The 15,523-nt window shown below is 43.2% G+C and overlaps 1 protein-coding gene across 1 annotated transcript in view; it reads left to right on the top strand.

Moving 5' to 3' along the window:
• Positions 1 to 15,523, top strand: part of ARHGAP32 (Rho GTPase activating protein 32) — a 91,500-nt gene that overhangs the window by 41,133 nt on the left and 34,844 nt on the right. The window contains exon 5 of the mRNA XM_075280169.1: positions 13,866 to 13,952. Coding sequence (XP_075136270.1) covers positions 13,866 to 13,952 — 87 coding nt within the window. The remainder of the gene's footprint in view (positions 1 to 13,865; positions 13,953 to 15,523) is intronic.

Raw genomic sequence — 15,523 nt, 5'->3', positions numbered from 1 at the left:
CAGGGGGAAGCACACCCAGTTCCCCCGGGGGGGGGGAAGAGGGGGTATTCTGGGTACCCCCCAGAACCCCCCGGTAAGTAGGGCCCTGCAAAGCCTGGATCCGCCACTGGATGTGTAGGAAAGGGTAGGCAATAAAGGGGATGACAACAGAGGGGTAATATAAGATAAGGAAAGTGGTGTCCTCGCTTTTTTTTTTTTTTTTTTAAATTAATGGATGCTCCCTTAGCCTCATGTGAGGTGAGTACTGCGCATTATTGGCTTTTGTACAGGTAAATGTCACTTCAGACAACAATTATTTCCCTCATCTGCTTTTCACCTTTTTTTTTTGAAAGTTCCATGATCATAGTGTAACCTGTTCTTTTTTCTAGCATGGGTTTGTGTAGGTCAGTTAGTATGGTAATTCCTGGCATGTATTGGCTCCTAGGATGTTTAGGCACCCCCCTTGTCCGCATCAAAGCATGTAGGGATAAGGTTTCATTTAGGAGAGGCACATTTACTGACTGTGACTAACCATACTGCAACAAGAAATGCCGAGGCAGAAGGTATGTTAGCTATGATGGACCGACATCGAGCAGCTTACATGCCCAGAGCCAAGTCAGTGCCACCTACTGGATCCATGTCAAGTCCAAATCTCCCTGCAGCCCATACGTTCTAGTGTCAGCCATTTTAGTATTTGCTCTGCACGGTTTTGCAGAAACAGGTAATAGACATGAGTACTAGGATCCTGAATGCTAGTGACACATATATCACAGTCCAGAGGTTATACTGTGTGTGTGTGTGTGTGTGTGTGTGTGTGTGTGTGTAGTACCTTTAAACCTACTTTGCAACGTCTAATGTGGATACTTGGGTTTTTGCAGTAGTGTGTGCATTGGCACAATCCAGAAATAAAAACTTTTAGAATGTCCTAAGTATCAGCTATACTGTAGATATGTCTTCACCCACATGCTGCAAAAACAATCTGCAGCTGATATTGACCTGCAGTGCGGAGTTCGGGCTTGTACCTTTTGCAAATTATAGGTTGACATCGGCTACAAATTTGCAACACTTACGCTATAAATTCTGCCTAAAAAATCCGACTTGAACATACCCTTGCCCCTTTCTGTTTGTGCCACCCTAAGCGGCAGTAACTGCTTCTCCTTCATGTTACTGTTGGGAGATTTTCTGCCTTCATCTGTATGTCAGACACGTTGAGGTGCAGAATTAATACAGAATTGCTGCTGACAGCGCTCTATAGAGTAATCTGCAAAAATCGTATCTGGTAACTGGCTTGCAGGAGATGAGCAAAATTTTTTTCGCCTTCAAGTTTGAATGGTTTTTCCCATTACTTTCTATAGTGGATTGGGTGAGACAGTGAGGCTATAGTGCTGGTGTATATGGTGTGTGTTTATCTGCCTGTACTTTATAATCAAGGATCAGGACACATTTAAGTCTATGCCTTGCAAGGAGAGTCTATTTACTATGTTACGTGAATGGGAGATGCTGTAGAGAATCCGATCTCACCGCTACTCTGCAGCCAGGAAAGGGAAGTACTTCACTGAAAAGGTTTCCATGCTCCATGCCAGGGAATTCCTGCTTCCTGCTCCAGCATGGGCACTGTGACAAAACCTGCTGACTAACTCTGCAGCTGGGGCAATTAACCCCTTCTTCCTTTTAACCCCATATTTATTTTCAGATTTTGTATTTCACTTTCTTTCCGTCTCCACTTTCCAAACGGTATAACTGGTTATATGAAAGGGGTATTTTTTGCGGGACAAAAAAATGTTACTTCATAGTGGGTACCATTTAATTTTCCATATTGCTGTAAAAGGAGGCTCCAAAATAAATTTGTGAATGGAGCGCAAATTTTGTCATTTTCAGACATCATTTTTACTTGGACATTGCCTATATCCTGTGGGTCAGTACGATCACAGCGATGCCAAATTTATTCAGTTTTTGTTATGTTTCAGCACTTTTACAGATTTAAAAATGTTAACGTTTTTTTTTTCCTTTGCCATATTGTAGTTCCCATAACTTTTTATATTTCCATGTACGTTCATAGATTGTAAGCTCCTGCGAGCAGGGCCCTCAGTCCCATTGTGTGAAATAACTTTCTTTGTAATGTATCTTTCTGTCTGTATTCGAACCCTACAAATTGTACAGCGCTGCGGAGTATGTTGGCGCTATATAAATAAAATGTATTATTATTATTACGTTGCTGCATAAAGCTTTTTTTTATTATTATTATTATTATTATTATTATTTTAAAGAGGACCTTTCATGGATTTGGGCACATGCGGTGTTATATACCGCTGGAAAGCCAACAGTGTGCTGAATTCAGCGCACTGTCGGCTTTCCCGATCTGTGCCCCGGGTGAAGAGCTATCTGTGCCGGTACCGTAGCTCTTCATCGTCAGAAGGGCGTTTCTGACACTCTGTCAGGAATGTCCTTCTGCACAGCAGCGCCTATCGCACTGTACAGTGTGAGCGGGGAGGAACGCCCCCTCCCCTCCTGATAATACTCGTCTATGGACGAGCACTGTGAGCAGAGGGAGGGGGCGTTCCTCTCCGCTCACACTGTACAGCGCGATAGGCGCTGCTGTGCAGAAGGACCTTCCTGACAGACTGTCAGAAATGCCCTTCTGACTGTGAAGAGGTACGATATCTGGACCAATAGCTCTTCACCCGGGGTACAGATCGGGAAAGCCGACAGTGCGCTGAATTCAGCACACTGTCGGCTTTCCAGTGGTGTATAACACAGCGTGTGCCCAAATCCATGAAAGGTCCTCTTTAAGCAGGGCAAGTTGTAGTCTTTACTAATATTTTGCAAAAAGTAAGACTGTTTGATCACTATTTATTCATTATTTGTGGGAGGGGAAATGATGAAACAAATGGCAGTTTGCCTGTTTTTTTTTTTTTTGTTTTTTTTTTTACCCACTAAGTTGTTCGTTGTATGGGATAAACAACATTATATTTTTATAGCTCAGGCATTTAGGAACTTTTACAGTAATGTAGTATATTGTGGAATTTATTATTATCTTTTATATTATTAATAAGGGATTCTACCACTAAATCGCTTTTTTTTTTTTTGCTTTAGACGTCGGAATAGCCTTTAGAAAGGCTATTCGTCTGTTACCTTTATATGTGGTCTCCGCGGTGCCGTTCCTTAGAAATACTGGTTTTAACCGGTATGCAAATGAGTTCTCCGCAGCAATGGGGGCGGGCCCCAGCGCTCAAACGGTGATGGGATCGTCCCCACTGCTGCCAGAGAGCTCTCTCCAGCGACGCCTCCATCTTCAGCTGCAACCCCGCCTCTTCTGTCTTCCGTCTCGGTCCAACCTCGACACCTGCGCAGTACGCTCCTGTATTGAACTACAAGAGCAAGAGCGGCCTCCCAAAAATGGCCACTGGCCGGCCACAGTACGCTCCTGTATTGAACTACAAGAGCAGCCTCCCAAAAATAGCTGGCGGCCATTTTTGGGAGGCTGCTCTTGCTCTTGTAGTTCAATACAGGATCGTACTACGCAGGTGTTTGAGGTTGGACCGAGAGGGAAGACAGAAGAGGCGGGGTTGCAGCTGAAGATGGAGGCGTCTCTGGAGAGATCTCTCTGGCAGCAGTGGGGACGCTCCCATCGCCGTTTGAGTGTTGGGGCCCGCCCCTATTACTGCAGAGAACTCATTTGCATACCGTTTAAAACCGGTATTTCTAAGGAACCACGCCCAGACCACGTCTAAAGGTAAGAGACGAATAGTCTTACTAAAGGCTATTCCGACGTCTAAAGCAAAAAAAAAAAAAAAGCGATTTAGTGGTAGAATCCCTTTAATAGATTCTTACCAATCTTAGCCGCTGAGCTCTCTGCACACTTCTTTAACACCACCATGACATACAGGTATGTCATGTATTGCTAAGGGGTTAAATAAGTAACTAAACTTTCAGACAACTTTTGATATTCTCAGCTGTTCTATAGCGAGCTACACCAAAATGGTGCTCAGGCATGCGCAGTACCGCTCTGAACGAAGCGGAATTGCGCATGCCCGAGAATTCAAATGCAGCAGCGCAATCTGGCAGAAAGAACATTCAGGGAGGAAGCGGGTCAGATGAGCACAAGCAATGGAGGGGTGTAAATAAAAGTATAATGTGGGGGGTGCTCAAAGGCCCTGGGGAACGCCCAGGGTGCTCAGTGGGCACACTTACATTAAGTGATTACTGTATTTTTCGAACTATAAGACGCACCTAGGTTTTAGTGGAGGAAAATAGGGGGGAAAATTTTAAAGCAAAAAATGGGAAAATATTTAATATGTGGCAGTTGTAGTCTTGCAACAGCTGCAAGGCCACATTGACAGGTGACCCTGCAGCTGTACGGGGATACATAGACTGGGGTTTTTTGCGGGGTCAGGTGTACTTTTTTGTTATACCATTTTGGGGAATGCCTATTGCTTACATCACCTTTTATTTAAATCAGAGGCAAAACAATGAAAAAAAACCAAAACAGCAGTTTGGCACTTTTGATTTTGAAGTTCGCCATACAGGAAAAATATTAGTAGACCGGGCATTTTCGGACACAGGGATACCTAATGTGTATGTGTTTCACAGTGTTTTTCTACTTTTATATGTATTCTAGGGAAAGGAGGGATTTAGAAGTTTTATTACTACGGTGACTGCTCTAAAGTAGAGCGACCGCCATTAGCTTTACAGACCCGGCATCCTCTGTAATAGAACTGCAGATGCCGGGTTTTCGCTACTGAGGCCCACAGCCTCGCCACACTCCTTCCGCTGCAGGAAACCATTGGTGGCAGGAGCGTGGTGATGCTGCAATTCCGCTCCTCTGCCGCCCTCTTATAGTCCACATTCGGACTATAAGACGCACCCCCACTTTCCTCCCAAATTTGGGGGAAATAAAGTGTGTTTTATAATCTGAAAAATTCAGTAACCAGGATTACAACGGAACGGCGGGGAGAATCGAAAAAATGAAGGTAGTAGTAGTAGAATAGCCTTTTTAAAGGCTATCCAGGCATGTCATTATCTCAAAACCTCTGACACCAATGATACAATCCCTTTAGTTTTGCATGTTTATCAGTTGTGTTCCGAAGTGCAGCAGATATGCGATATTGTTAATATTTTTTGTGTGCGTGAAATGTACTACAATGCCCCCTAAACAAGTTGTAGTAAGTTTATTGAAATACTAACGTACATTTATTGACAGCTGTGAGTGCCAAATGTACTGAGAAATCTGCGAATTTGGACATGATGACCTTGAGAATGAAGCAAGGGTCAGAAAATGAACAGACCCCTTCCCCTATATTCTGTATGCTGGTTAATCCAGAGTGTACACGTCACTCATATACTGTATATGCTGGTTTAATAAGCCAAAGTATTCCCCCATCCCTGTACATACATTACGCTGCTTAATAATTCGAGTGGCCCTCCTACCTCCTCTATATACACTGTATGCTGGTTTATTCATCCAAAATATTTCTTCATCCCCGTAGATACAGTATACTGCTTAATAAATCCTCCTTCCTATATACTGGTTTATTAATCCAAAGTATTCCCCCTCCCCTGTACACATTGTATCCTAGTTTATTAATCCAGAATATTCCCCTCCCCCATGTGCACTGTATGCTGGTTTAGTATTGTAGAGCAGCCGACCTGGTTGTGCTCCATCATATTCATCTCAGCTGCTCAAACCCTGTGGCCCCCTCCCCATCCTCTGTGTGTGCTCTTGAGTAATTTGAGCTGGTCTGTGGATGCGCTTGAAATACTTTTGCATCACTGCCTTTACAATCTCAGCGCCATATGAAATAGCGGCGGTACCATGACTGTAACCACTTAATGTCACAAGACCAAATGGCGGCTTACCTAATCCCAGGGTGCACTATTACAACAAGCTGTCTGCTACTATATTCTTGTGTATAATTCTTTGCCTTTTATGTATTCCAAATCGGTCCTTACAGAATCTGAGCCATGGTAGTGGATGAGCCACTGTTTTCTGTATATTATTAGGCTGGGGAGGCATTGGCTTTATGACCAGCATCTTGAATCTATTAAAGGTGTCCCCTATACTGGACGGAGGATGGGTCAGGAGCTAGCTGTGTGCAGGATGGGTTTATGAGGGTCCTGTGCATATGCCACACTTCATTGACTGCAGCTTCTTTCTCTTACTGGCTTTAGTTTCATGACTTTTGGAGGGTAAATTCATGATCTTAGGGTCACATTGCACCAAGCAGTAAAACAGGGAAGTGGTTAGAATAGATTAATTTGTCTTCCCCCCTGTTCTCAGTGTTGTTTCTTTAAGAGGATTCCCTCACAGGAGGCAGAGAGCTTAACCCCATCTACACATGTTCACTTTTCACGCAACGGCATGATAACTTGTCAACGCAAATCACTAAACTTCATGAATGTTATTCTTATTACAAAAACTACTGCAACAAATGACTACATTATCTAGAAGTGATTGTATCCTCCCATTCAGCCCTCTTCGGGAGTGAAAGCCTAAAGCCAGACAGTCTGACCTGGATCCAAGTAACAGTGTGATCAGGACACCGGATGGCAACCAGTTAGACTCTGCATAATAACTATGGGAAGGATCTCAGCAAATGTTGATATTCATGGCTGAAGCTTCATCGGCAAAACTCCACTGCTGTAGCAAAAAGATTATAAAGCAGAGCCCTACTCTTTGAGGGTCTTCGCAACATCCACATAGCAATAATCATTGACTTTCATGGTGACGTGTGTGGGTGCTTTAAACCTTTCTTGTGTACAAATGCTGAGGACTTTCTGATCTTGGGTCTACCTGCTGTGATCATGGGTGATATCCTTCTCAATCAGGACCTGACTGCTCTATTGGAAGTCACGTAGGAAGATTCTCTTTATTGTTGTGTATAAGTGTCTTCTATTGTTTGATCCATTGCCCTGTTTAGCAATGACTTATAGGTCACCTGTAACCCATCATTCATGACATATTAGTCCGTGTAGTCCCCATGCAAGCAGGACTTTTGTTTAGAAGTTTCCATAGTGTAAGTGAACATACAAGCATCGTCTCTCCTGGAGGTAAAGTCAAGTCATTCTACTCCAGAGAGCAAAACCACCAGAGCTGACATGGCACAGAGAGTGGAAAGTATGCTGCCAGGAGCTGCTGTGGGCTGACTCATTGACTGGACTTCCAGCTATTACTATGTGCCAGACCATACACTCATAGGGCATTGTTTGATTGAGGTCTTTTGCTTTTGTTGGAGTAGTAGAAGCAAAACACTGTTAGATTTTACAATTATTTTCTAAATACTTAGGTCCACATTGTTTCCACCAGAATTTGTTCCAACAATGAAGTCAGTCAAGGGGACACAGTCCTGGTCGACTATCTGACAGTGACTGGTAGAGTTGGATTGGAGGCAGAAATATGTGACCATGGTGGACTGGTTTCTTTTGAAGCTCAACAGGGACATTAAAAGCTATAGTGGAATGCAAAAGATTTCTAAAAGTCATAGATAAGACAAGGAATGAGGCCCTGGTAAGAGGACAAGACAGGGGCTTGTTAATGTCCATTGCTTTCATTTGTCACAGGATAAGAGCAATGGACATTAAATGACAGATGCAGACAGAGCCGCCTCCTTCTGGTATCCGTCTGCATTCACCGAAATGTAGGAAAAAACAACATGAATGAAGCATTCTTCCATCATGTTTTACTTTTCTGATGGAAGAAAAAGTTGTGTATGCAGCTTTTACAAAAGTAATCAAACACGAAGGACGAAAGTGTCCGTCATGTTATTGGGAACCGACACATAGGGGGCTCTGTCTGTGTCCGTCACTCTGCTACAGTTAATGCCCATTGCTATAATCCTATGATGGATGACCACACTGGACATAAGGATCGGTAGTATGAACACTCCTTTATATTGTAGATCAGGAGCTGTAATGCCAGCATTGATATAAGGTGATGTTTTTACATACATTGAGGGCTCAGTTAAATGAGTTTTCTTCGTGCAGAACTTCTCGTTGCCTTGGCAGGATAGATTTTGAGGGACGGCATCACATTAATGTGACTGGCAGAGCGGGTTATCAGTGTGTGACCTTTTATACACGCCAGATGTGTGCAGTTGTAGCTGAAAATTGCAGTGCCGTTCAGGCAGATGCGGTAAATCCAGCCTGTGCCCCATCATGTGTTAGTATAGACTGAGCATGAAGCCTGACGTGGTTCAGTAATTGTACACAGCCCGTCTCCAGTGACTATGAGCTCATATAAGAAGATTTTCCCTGCAATAACAATGAAAATCTAATCTGCTATTGTGAAATGTTCAAAAGCCGCCATGGGATAATGGCTTCTTGATGGTCAGCGGACGGTCGGGTCTTCTGTGTTTGTGCCTCGTATTCTGTATCCTAACATGATGGAGTTGGAGAAGCATCCTCACTATCGCCTCCCATTCTCCCTCCCCTCCCTGCTTCTCAGCTCCTGAGAGTGTCCTCTGGGACCCCTGCAGCCAGCTAGAGAGTGAGCGAGTAGAAGAGAAAAGGGATCACTGCTGATTCTCTGTCGTACAAATTGAGCATGAAATTGGCAGTGTGCAAACAGCAGATAGGACATCGGAGGTACAGAGCCAGAAGCTGCCGTCCATTTGTATGGAAGGGCTAACGCGAAGGAAGACTCTGTTACGTGACTTTCACTGGGCTCCTGCTCCATCCAATGTCTTCAGCAGCCAGGACTTGGAAACCACAGCGTAGACCTGGGGCCTGTACAAGGTACCCCCCATCGTAGTGATGTGTGCCGGAGGTGAGTGACAGCCCTCTCAGTCTTTGTCTTATTCTACTAATGATCAGAAACCTAACAGCTCCTTCCAAGCAGGATACAGATCCCGGCAAACAAAGGATCCATCTCCAGGGCTACAGCAGCAGCTCGACCCTTGTAAGATGATTCCAGCAAGCGCTGTCTGTAGATGGCTGTCCCCTAACCACCAGGAGATTGTACCGATCCCAGATCTAGGAGAGAACGTTAACGCAGATGTGTTTGATTATTTCTGTCGCCCCAGAGAATTGTGTGGAATGTGAGGGAATGTATTTATTTCTCTGCAGCCTCACAAGGGTTAAAACAATTTAGTCATCATTTCCTGTGCTTCAGACTGGAAGTTTAAACCAAGTGCTGCCATATGGATCTTGGGATCCCGTGCCATCTTAACAGCCTGTTAACCCTTCTCATCCTGCATCATGTGATATCATATTGTAGATGTTTTAGGCTTTATTCGTTTTGGATCCACACCATACATATTCCACATCTCCTGTAATTCTGCTCCTCCATCAGGCATAGTCACCTGTATATTTGGGATGTTCATGCGTGTATGTGATGAGATTTTTTATCTCCAATATTGTATTGCGTACATATAATGACTGTAAGATATATGCACAAATTCTTGTCTATGTGATGGTTATGGGAGGCTTGATCTGATGTCTTGTGTGTCTGGTCCATTGATTCCCAGGGACTGTTCAGGTTCATTGACAGTGAATGTGGCGGGTGCAGCCAACACCTCCTTCCAGGGCTAATGCAGAGAGGCTTTTATTGGTTTAATGCTCTGACCTAATCAGCTTTAGCCCGGTAATACCACAGCGAGGAAACAAATCAATAGAAGGAGCAGTGAGCGCAGTCAGGGGAGGCGCGGACGTGAATCCCATCTATTCGCCTTTACCTCCTGGGTTACACATAATATACACATGGGGTATGGTTGTCAATGTTCTGCCTTTTGCTGTCTGTTGCAGACACAGATTCCTGTTTCAGTGACCATTTCCCTCCAGATTGAACTGATGACGGAGCAGGACTCCACTGTCATACAGGTCTGGTGTCTGCTGCTGCCACATTGGATGCTTCAGGACATCACAGGTTAATTGTGTAACTGTGGGATTTCTAGAGGCAGCGCTCTACTTCTGAGGACAAACCTGATCTGCTTAATCCACTTACCCACCTGTCCTGTCACACAGCAGTGGACCACAACTCCAATGTTATTAGCACCACTTTACACAATGGCATCTTTAGTTGTTTTTTATGTTCCTTCATGAAAATAAGTGATTTCTTGGCCAGTGGCCTGGAATGGAAGGTGGAGTGTATCGTCCTGGTGGCATCAGCCTGAAGGTGACCGAGACAGTGTCTCATCAATGCAATAGAAGAGATAGAAATGTGAGGTTTAGGCAGCAGCACCAGGGGTCATGCCATGGAACATGCTGAATATGGGACTTCTGAGTTGCGGCTGGACATTGTATGGCATTGACCACATGGTTGTAGGGCTTCTCTTAGTGTGACGGTTGCCTATTTAGGAGCTTGTGTCTGAATGTGACATTTCTGGAAAATGATACAGATATGCTGGTGTTGTGTGCAGCAAGTGTGTCCTGTAGTTACTGATGTATTGTTCCATTTTGTAAAATATCTTATTACCTGGTTTATTTTCCTCCAGATATGATGAGACTTTTTTCACAAGCTGGACTATCTGGGTCATGTTAACAAGTACTTGTGGACTGTGATATTGTTAGATTAATACATGACCCCTTGAAGCGTCCTTCATGTCAGCAAGTTTTTGTTAGCTGGTCCATAGATATTCTGGTTCTTGTTTGGTGGTGGGTGCCTTCAGATGCCATCCATATATTGAGTACTGACAGATGGTGACGTCAGCGACATGAGGATTCCCGAGATGGAGATTACTCATCAAAGGTGTAAAGAGGGCACTGAGTGGAGGTGACAAGAACATCTGATCTGTGAAGAGCGCACTTCATTAGTCTGCTCTTACTCCCACCACCAAAAGTGAAGGATCTTTGTTGCTCACATATGATGTGAGCATATAGGTTTTTTTTTGTTTTAATGTCAAATATACAAAGAGTAGAGGGTCAGAGTTTGCAGAGGCGTAAAAATATTGCATGTACGCAGACCGTGGCATACATCTGACCTGTATGCCCAACTTAAACCATAGATTTGCTTAAATCTTTCCAGCTGCTTATACACATGACTTGAGAATGGCTCAAGCCAAACAACTTTCTTAACATTCACTGACTGGATGTAAATGGAGTCTTCTTGGTGAAAGAAATGGGAATAGGTACTTGGCCAACCACTAACTGAAGTGTGTGGGCAGCTTTCTTCATTCTGTCTGATGCTCTATCCGAACCTTCCAGTACATTCAGCCCCAGTATAATATTAAGAATATATGGATCTGATGGTATGGATACTAGTTGGTGATGCCAGGATCAGTGGGTTTCTTGGTCTTGCATACATAAAGAAATAATTGTGTGCGGATTTCTGTTCCTTTTGTTGTGACCTCTTGCTTTTCCACATTTATAATCCTGTAACTAGCACACAAGGATGGTCCATAGCTGGGGTGATGCACCCCATTCATTGCTTTCTACTCCCCAGTGTCTCCATAGTGGAAGTTTATCTTGGACTCTAAGCTCTGTGTTGATTTTTAATTTTTTTTTGCCTGTTCTTCCGGCTTAGGAATCCCTCTTGGCCGCTTGCATTTGTAGTCTCGACAGCTGTTTGAACAACATTTGTATTGGGGGTTTGGTCAGTTAATATGAACCATTCATTGACTGTTCCCTGTGTGAGGTCTCGAATGAGAATCCGAGAATCTGTCATATGAAACATCTGTCGCTTTCCCTGCATGCATTGCCTTGTCACTATATTAGGGAGCCATGTACCTCTATATTTGCTGCTATACATCAGCCACAGTGACAGAAATGAGACCAAGGCTTTATACAGATAGAAGACTTCTGCTCGAACATCAGTAGACAAAGCCAATTACTATGCAACATAGATAAAACGTTGGCCATTCGCTTGGGGAGTCTCCAGTGATGTGATCATGAATTCTGCAACAGTGCTGGATAGAAATATGGCCGCTCCTCCACAGATAAAGACTCCATTAGGGACGTAACCACATCTGGTCCACAGCTGCGTATGAACAATTGTTATAGACAAATAACAAAGTGTGTATCCTGAAAAAAGGAAGTAATCTTTATTTTATCTGCAATGTACAAGGCCTCAGATGTCCTGGCAATGGACAATGTTCAGGCTGTGTGTATGAGATCCCTTAGGTAGTCGTACAATGGGCTGGGAAGGATTGGGTGGCAGGGTATGATTTGTACTTTGTAGTGACTCAGGTTTGCCTCATTCATATGCATCATTCAGCTGTATTCTCCTCTCCTGTAAATATTGACTGTGTGCTGTGTGTTTAATATTCACAACCATATTTATGGAATATTTCCTGTTCATTATTTGAGCTCAGTCAGAGGATAAGCTATATAAGATGTGGCTTCCTCATTTAAGATCAAGGCTGCCCTTCAGGACTCCTTGCTTCTCCAGTAATTGAAGGCCGGAGGCACATCCGTGTTCCCTTGCTGCACATCATTATTGTCCCTGTGGCTAAGCCACTGCATGTGATTCCGGGTTCACCTCACATATAATTTGTATCTATAATATGAGCATAGTTTATATATGCCTAGTGATTGGGCTGTTTTGGCGTAACCTGAGTTCCAGTCATTTATCAAAATGTAATATTCATATATGCAAAGAAAATGTGGCAACCAAACAGTAGTTTACAGTGTCCAAGTGTAGACCAGTAGAGTCCCTACACCATGTTGTATCTGGGAAGATGACTCTGATCTTTTTGTTGTGGATGGTGGTTTAGACCCCCAACAAACTGGTAAAAAAAAAAGACATGCAGTATGCACAAGGCGCTCTAGTGCTACCTGTATAGGCTGGATGAGGCCCCATCTGCTCTTAGATACTTGTACCCCAGTTTGCCTGTTGTCAAGGCTTATGACTGTTGAAACTGAAAAATGCTACTAGGATGGGCTGGTTTTGCCTCAGTGCTGCTCATGGAAGATATGATGGCTTTACTTGTATTTGCTGGTCTAAATTTCTCATGGTTTGTATGGAGATCTGTGACCTCACATGCCCAAGTTCCATCCTACATAGAAGAAGGAGCCTCATTTGGTTACATATTGGTTCTCATTTGTATGGACATTTGACCCATATAAATGTTTTTTGCGTTACAAGGACACCTTGACATTGAGTTTTATGTTGCTGATTGTTATCTAAGTGACTACCAATGAGCTAAGCAGTATGTGAACACTGGACTTTCTAGTATAGCATTGGCTTTAGTGGTACCTAGTCTAAAGCCGGTACTAAAAAAGTACCTTGTACCGAGTGTTTTCTGGTGTTATTCGTAGTACAGAAACAACAAAAGTGGGTCAAGGCGAACTGAGGCGATCTGGTACCATGCAGTGGAAATGGGGCTGTTGTGTCATGTTATTTGACCTACTTGATCTGTAGAAGGCAGCACGGGACAGGATTTAATGGAGCGCACAGGATGTGATGAGCCCATCGCTGCATGGCAGGGATGTCAAGTCTACTTCACTGTGATGTTCTTACCAAGAGATAAATGCAGAATAAAGTGTTTACGGCATTTCAGATGTGACACATTCTCCTTGGAGGCTTCTATCAATTGTAAACTCCATAAATGCAACCACTGATACACATAACATGCTCCATATTGACCAAGATATTGTCACACATACAGGTCAGTCCTCAGAGGAGTGACAATATGAACTTATTACACTAGTTTATACTTGTCATACATCGTAAACCCACTTTTATTAAATGAAAACTTAAAGATGGCTCCATTGTCTGCAAAATTACAAGAAAATCCTTGCATTGTAGTTGAGACCGTTGACTTTGACCCCAGTACCTCATAGTTCCCTCCTGATTTCTCATCAAGATACTCCTGATACACAGGATCCCGTGAAATATTTGTGCAGAAATATTTATATGAATTTCCTAGTCTTTTTGGATCTGTTGTTCACGGTTTGTCAGTGTTTGTTTTCCTGTTGTCTCCATCCTATTGATGTTTTTTCTCTGGTTTCTCTAGCTCACGCTGACGGAGGAACAGAGTGAACAAAACAGAAACGGCTGTGAATCTAAGGAGCTGGTCTTCCTGGTACAAGTTGCATGTCAGGTAATGGTGGATGAGTAGCAATTCCCCCTCCCCCAGCTCCCATGTGCTATATAATGTGGTTGTTTCACTGCTATAAATATTGTTGGCATTGGTTCATTCATTGGATACAGCAAGAAGCACTACTTGACAGCAACTGTCTACTACAACCTCCTTTTTTATTTTTAGAAAGTCACCTTCTAAGTCAGGCTGTAACCTGTGGCTCTCAGCCTGCAAGTCCTAGTGACCCTGAACAGGCACAGCATGGGAGCTGTAAGCTCCTTAAAGCTGCAGAGCACCAGGTCAAGGCTCTTCTTCTAGGGTTTTAACGGCATGACTTCATAGCTTGGCTTATTGGAAGGAGTAGATCAAGACCTCTCTAGTGATACAGGAGCACATAACATGAGACGACCCGGCTGCAATTTACCTAACTTGACTTCTCCAATCTCCTAATGTCTTATTTGGCATCCAATCAAAAATCTGACTGTCTGGAAAACCACATCGCCCCTTGCTGCACATGTTGTCATCCTTCAGTCTCCCTCTCCTTGTGATCTCTTATTCCTATAGGAAGTCTATGCGTGTATCAGCGACATGCTGGGTAATTTAAGATTGAAGGTTATTCTGTATTCTTCATCTGTATAAAGACAGAAAAACCTTGTATAACAGGAGCACAATTCCTGTGCTGACATTATCCAGGGCAAGAGGATTCTCTGAAGTATTTATCATGTGTTTTGCCTATGGAACTCAAGTTCTTTTTGTAAATGTGCCCCCGGACTGATAAAAATCATTAATCTAGGGGGGCAGTATACTGATCTTTGTTTATTGCCCCAGGTAATCTTAGATTGGCGATGACTGAATACACATACATGTCCTGCTGTTATGTAATATGAGGCAGCAGAGTTTATAGGAGGATTGCTGAGGTACTGGATGTGTATCTGGATCCTGACCTGTACCCCTGAGCTTTGTATGATATTTATATATATATGTATATATATATATATATATATATATATATATATATATATATATATATATATATATATATATATATATATATATTTTCTAGTATCCACATAAAGTGAGCACTAAGTATGTGACTCATGGTTTGTTTTACTTCCCCTCCTGTTTGTGAAGTTTCTAGAGCAGTTATGTATGTTTGCTAAAATAAAAATGGCGTCCGTCTTCTCCCTTGGCCTCCTACGCGGGTCATTTACTTCAGCTGAGGTGAGAAATTTGGACGTCTTCCCGGCTGTCTCCATATGTGACGTGTTCAGGACATAATGATGCAGGCGATGTAAGTTTGCTGATTCCTACATTAACTGCCTGTCAGTTGCGCTGAGCCATGCAGATATTTCTGACATTGTTTCAGCTCCAAGATCTTATTAATTATGTTATGGAGAATAAGATTCACTTGCTTACACCTGCCGAGAACTGCGGACTTGGCTGCGCTCTGAAAATGAGACTCTGCCACTGATGGGAATAATGACATCATCTCAGCCCGACGAGAAGAACAATGCACCCAGCACACTCCACCGACAGATGGAAAAGAAATTAAATGTGTTATATTGGTGATTGGAGGGATAGTTTCTCCTGCT

The sequence above is a fragment of the Leptodactylus fuscus genome, chromosome 6 (assembly GCF_031893055.1).
Source record: "Leptodactylus fuscus isolate aLepFus1 chromosome 6, aLepFus1.hap2, whole genome shotgun sequence".
Classification (NCBI taxonomy): domain Eukaryota; kingdom Metazoa; phylum Chordata; class Amphibia; order Anura; family Leptodactylidae; genus Leptodactylus; species Leptodactylus fuscus.
Note: the sequence above shows the minus strand (reverse complement) of the source record. Positions and strands in the feature narration are given on the sequence as shown.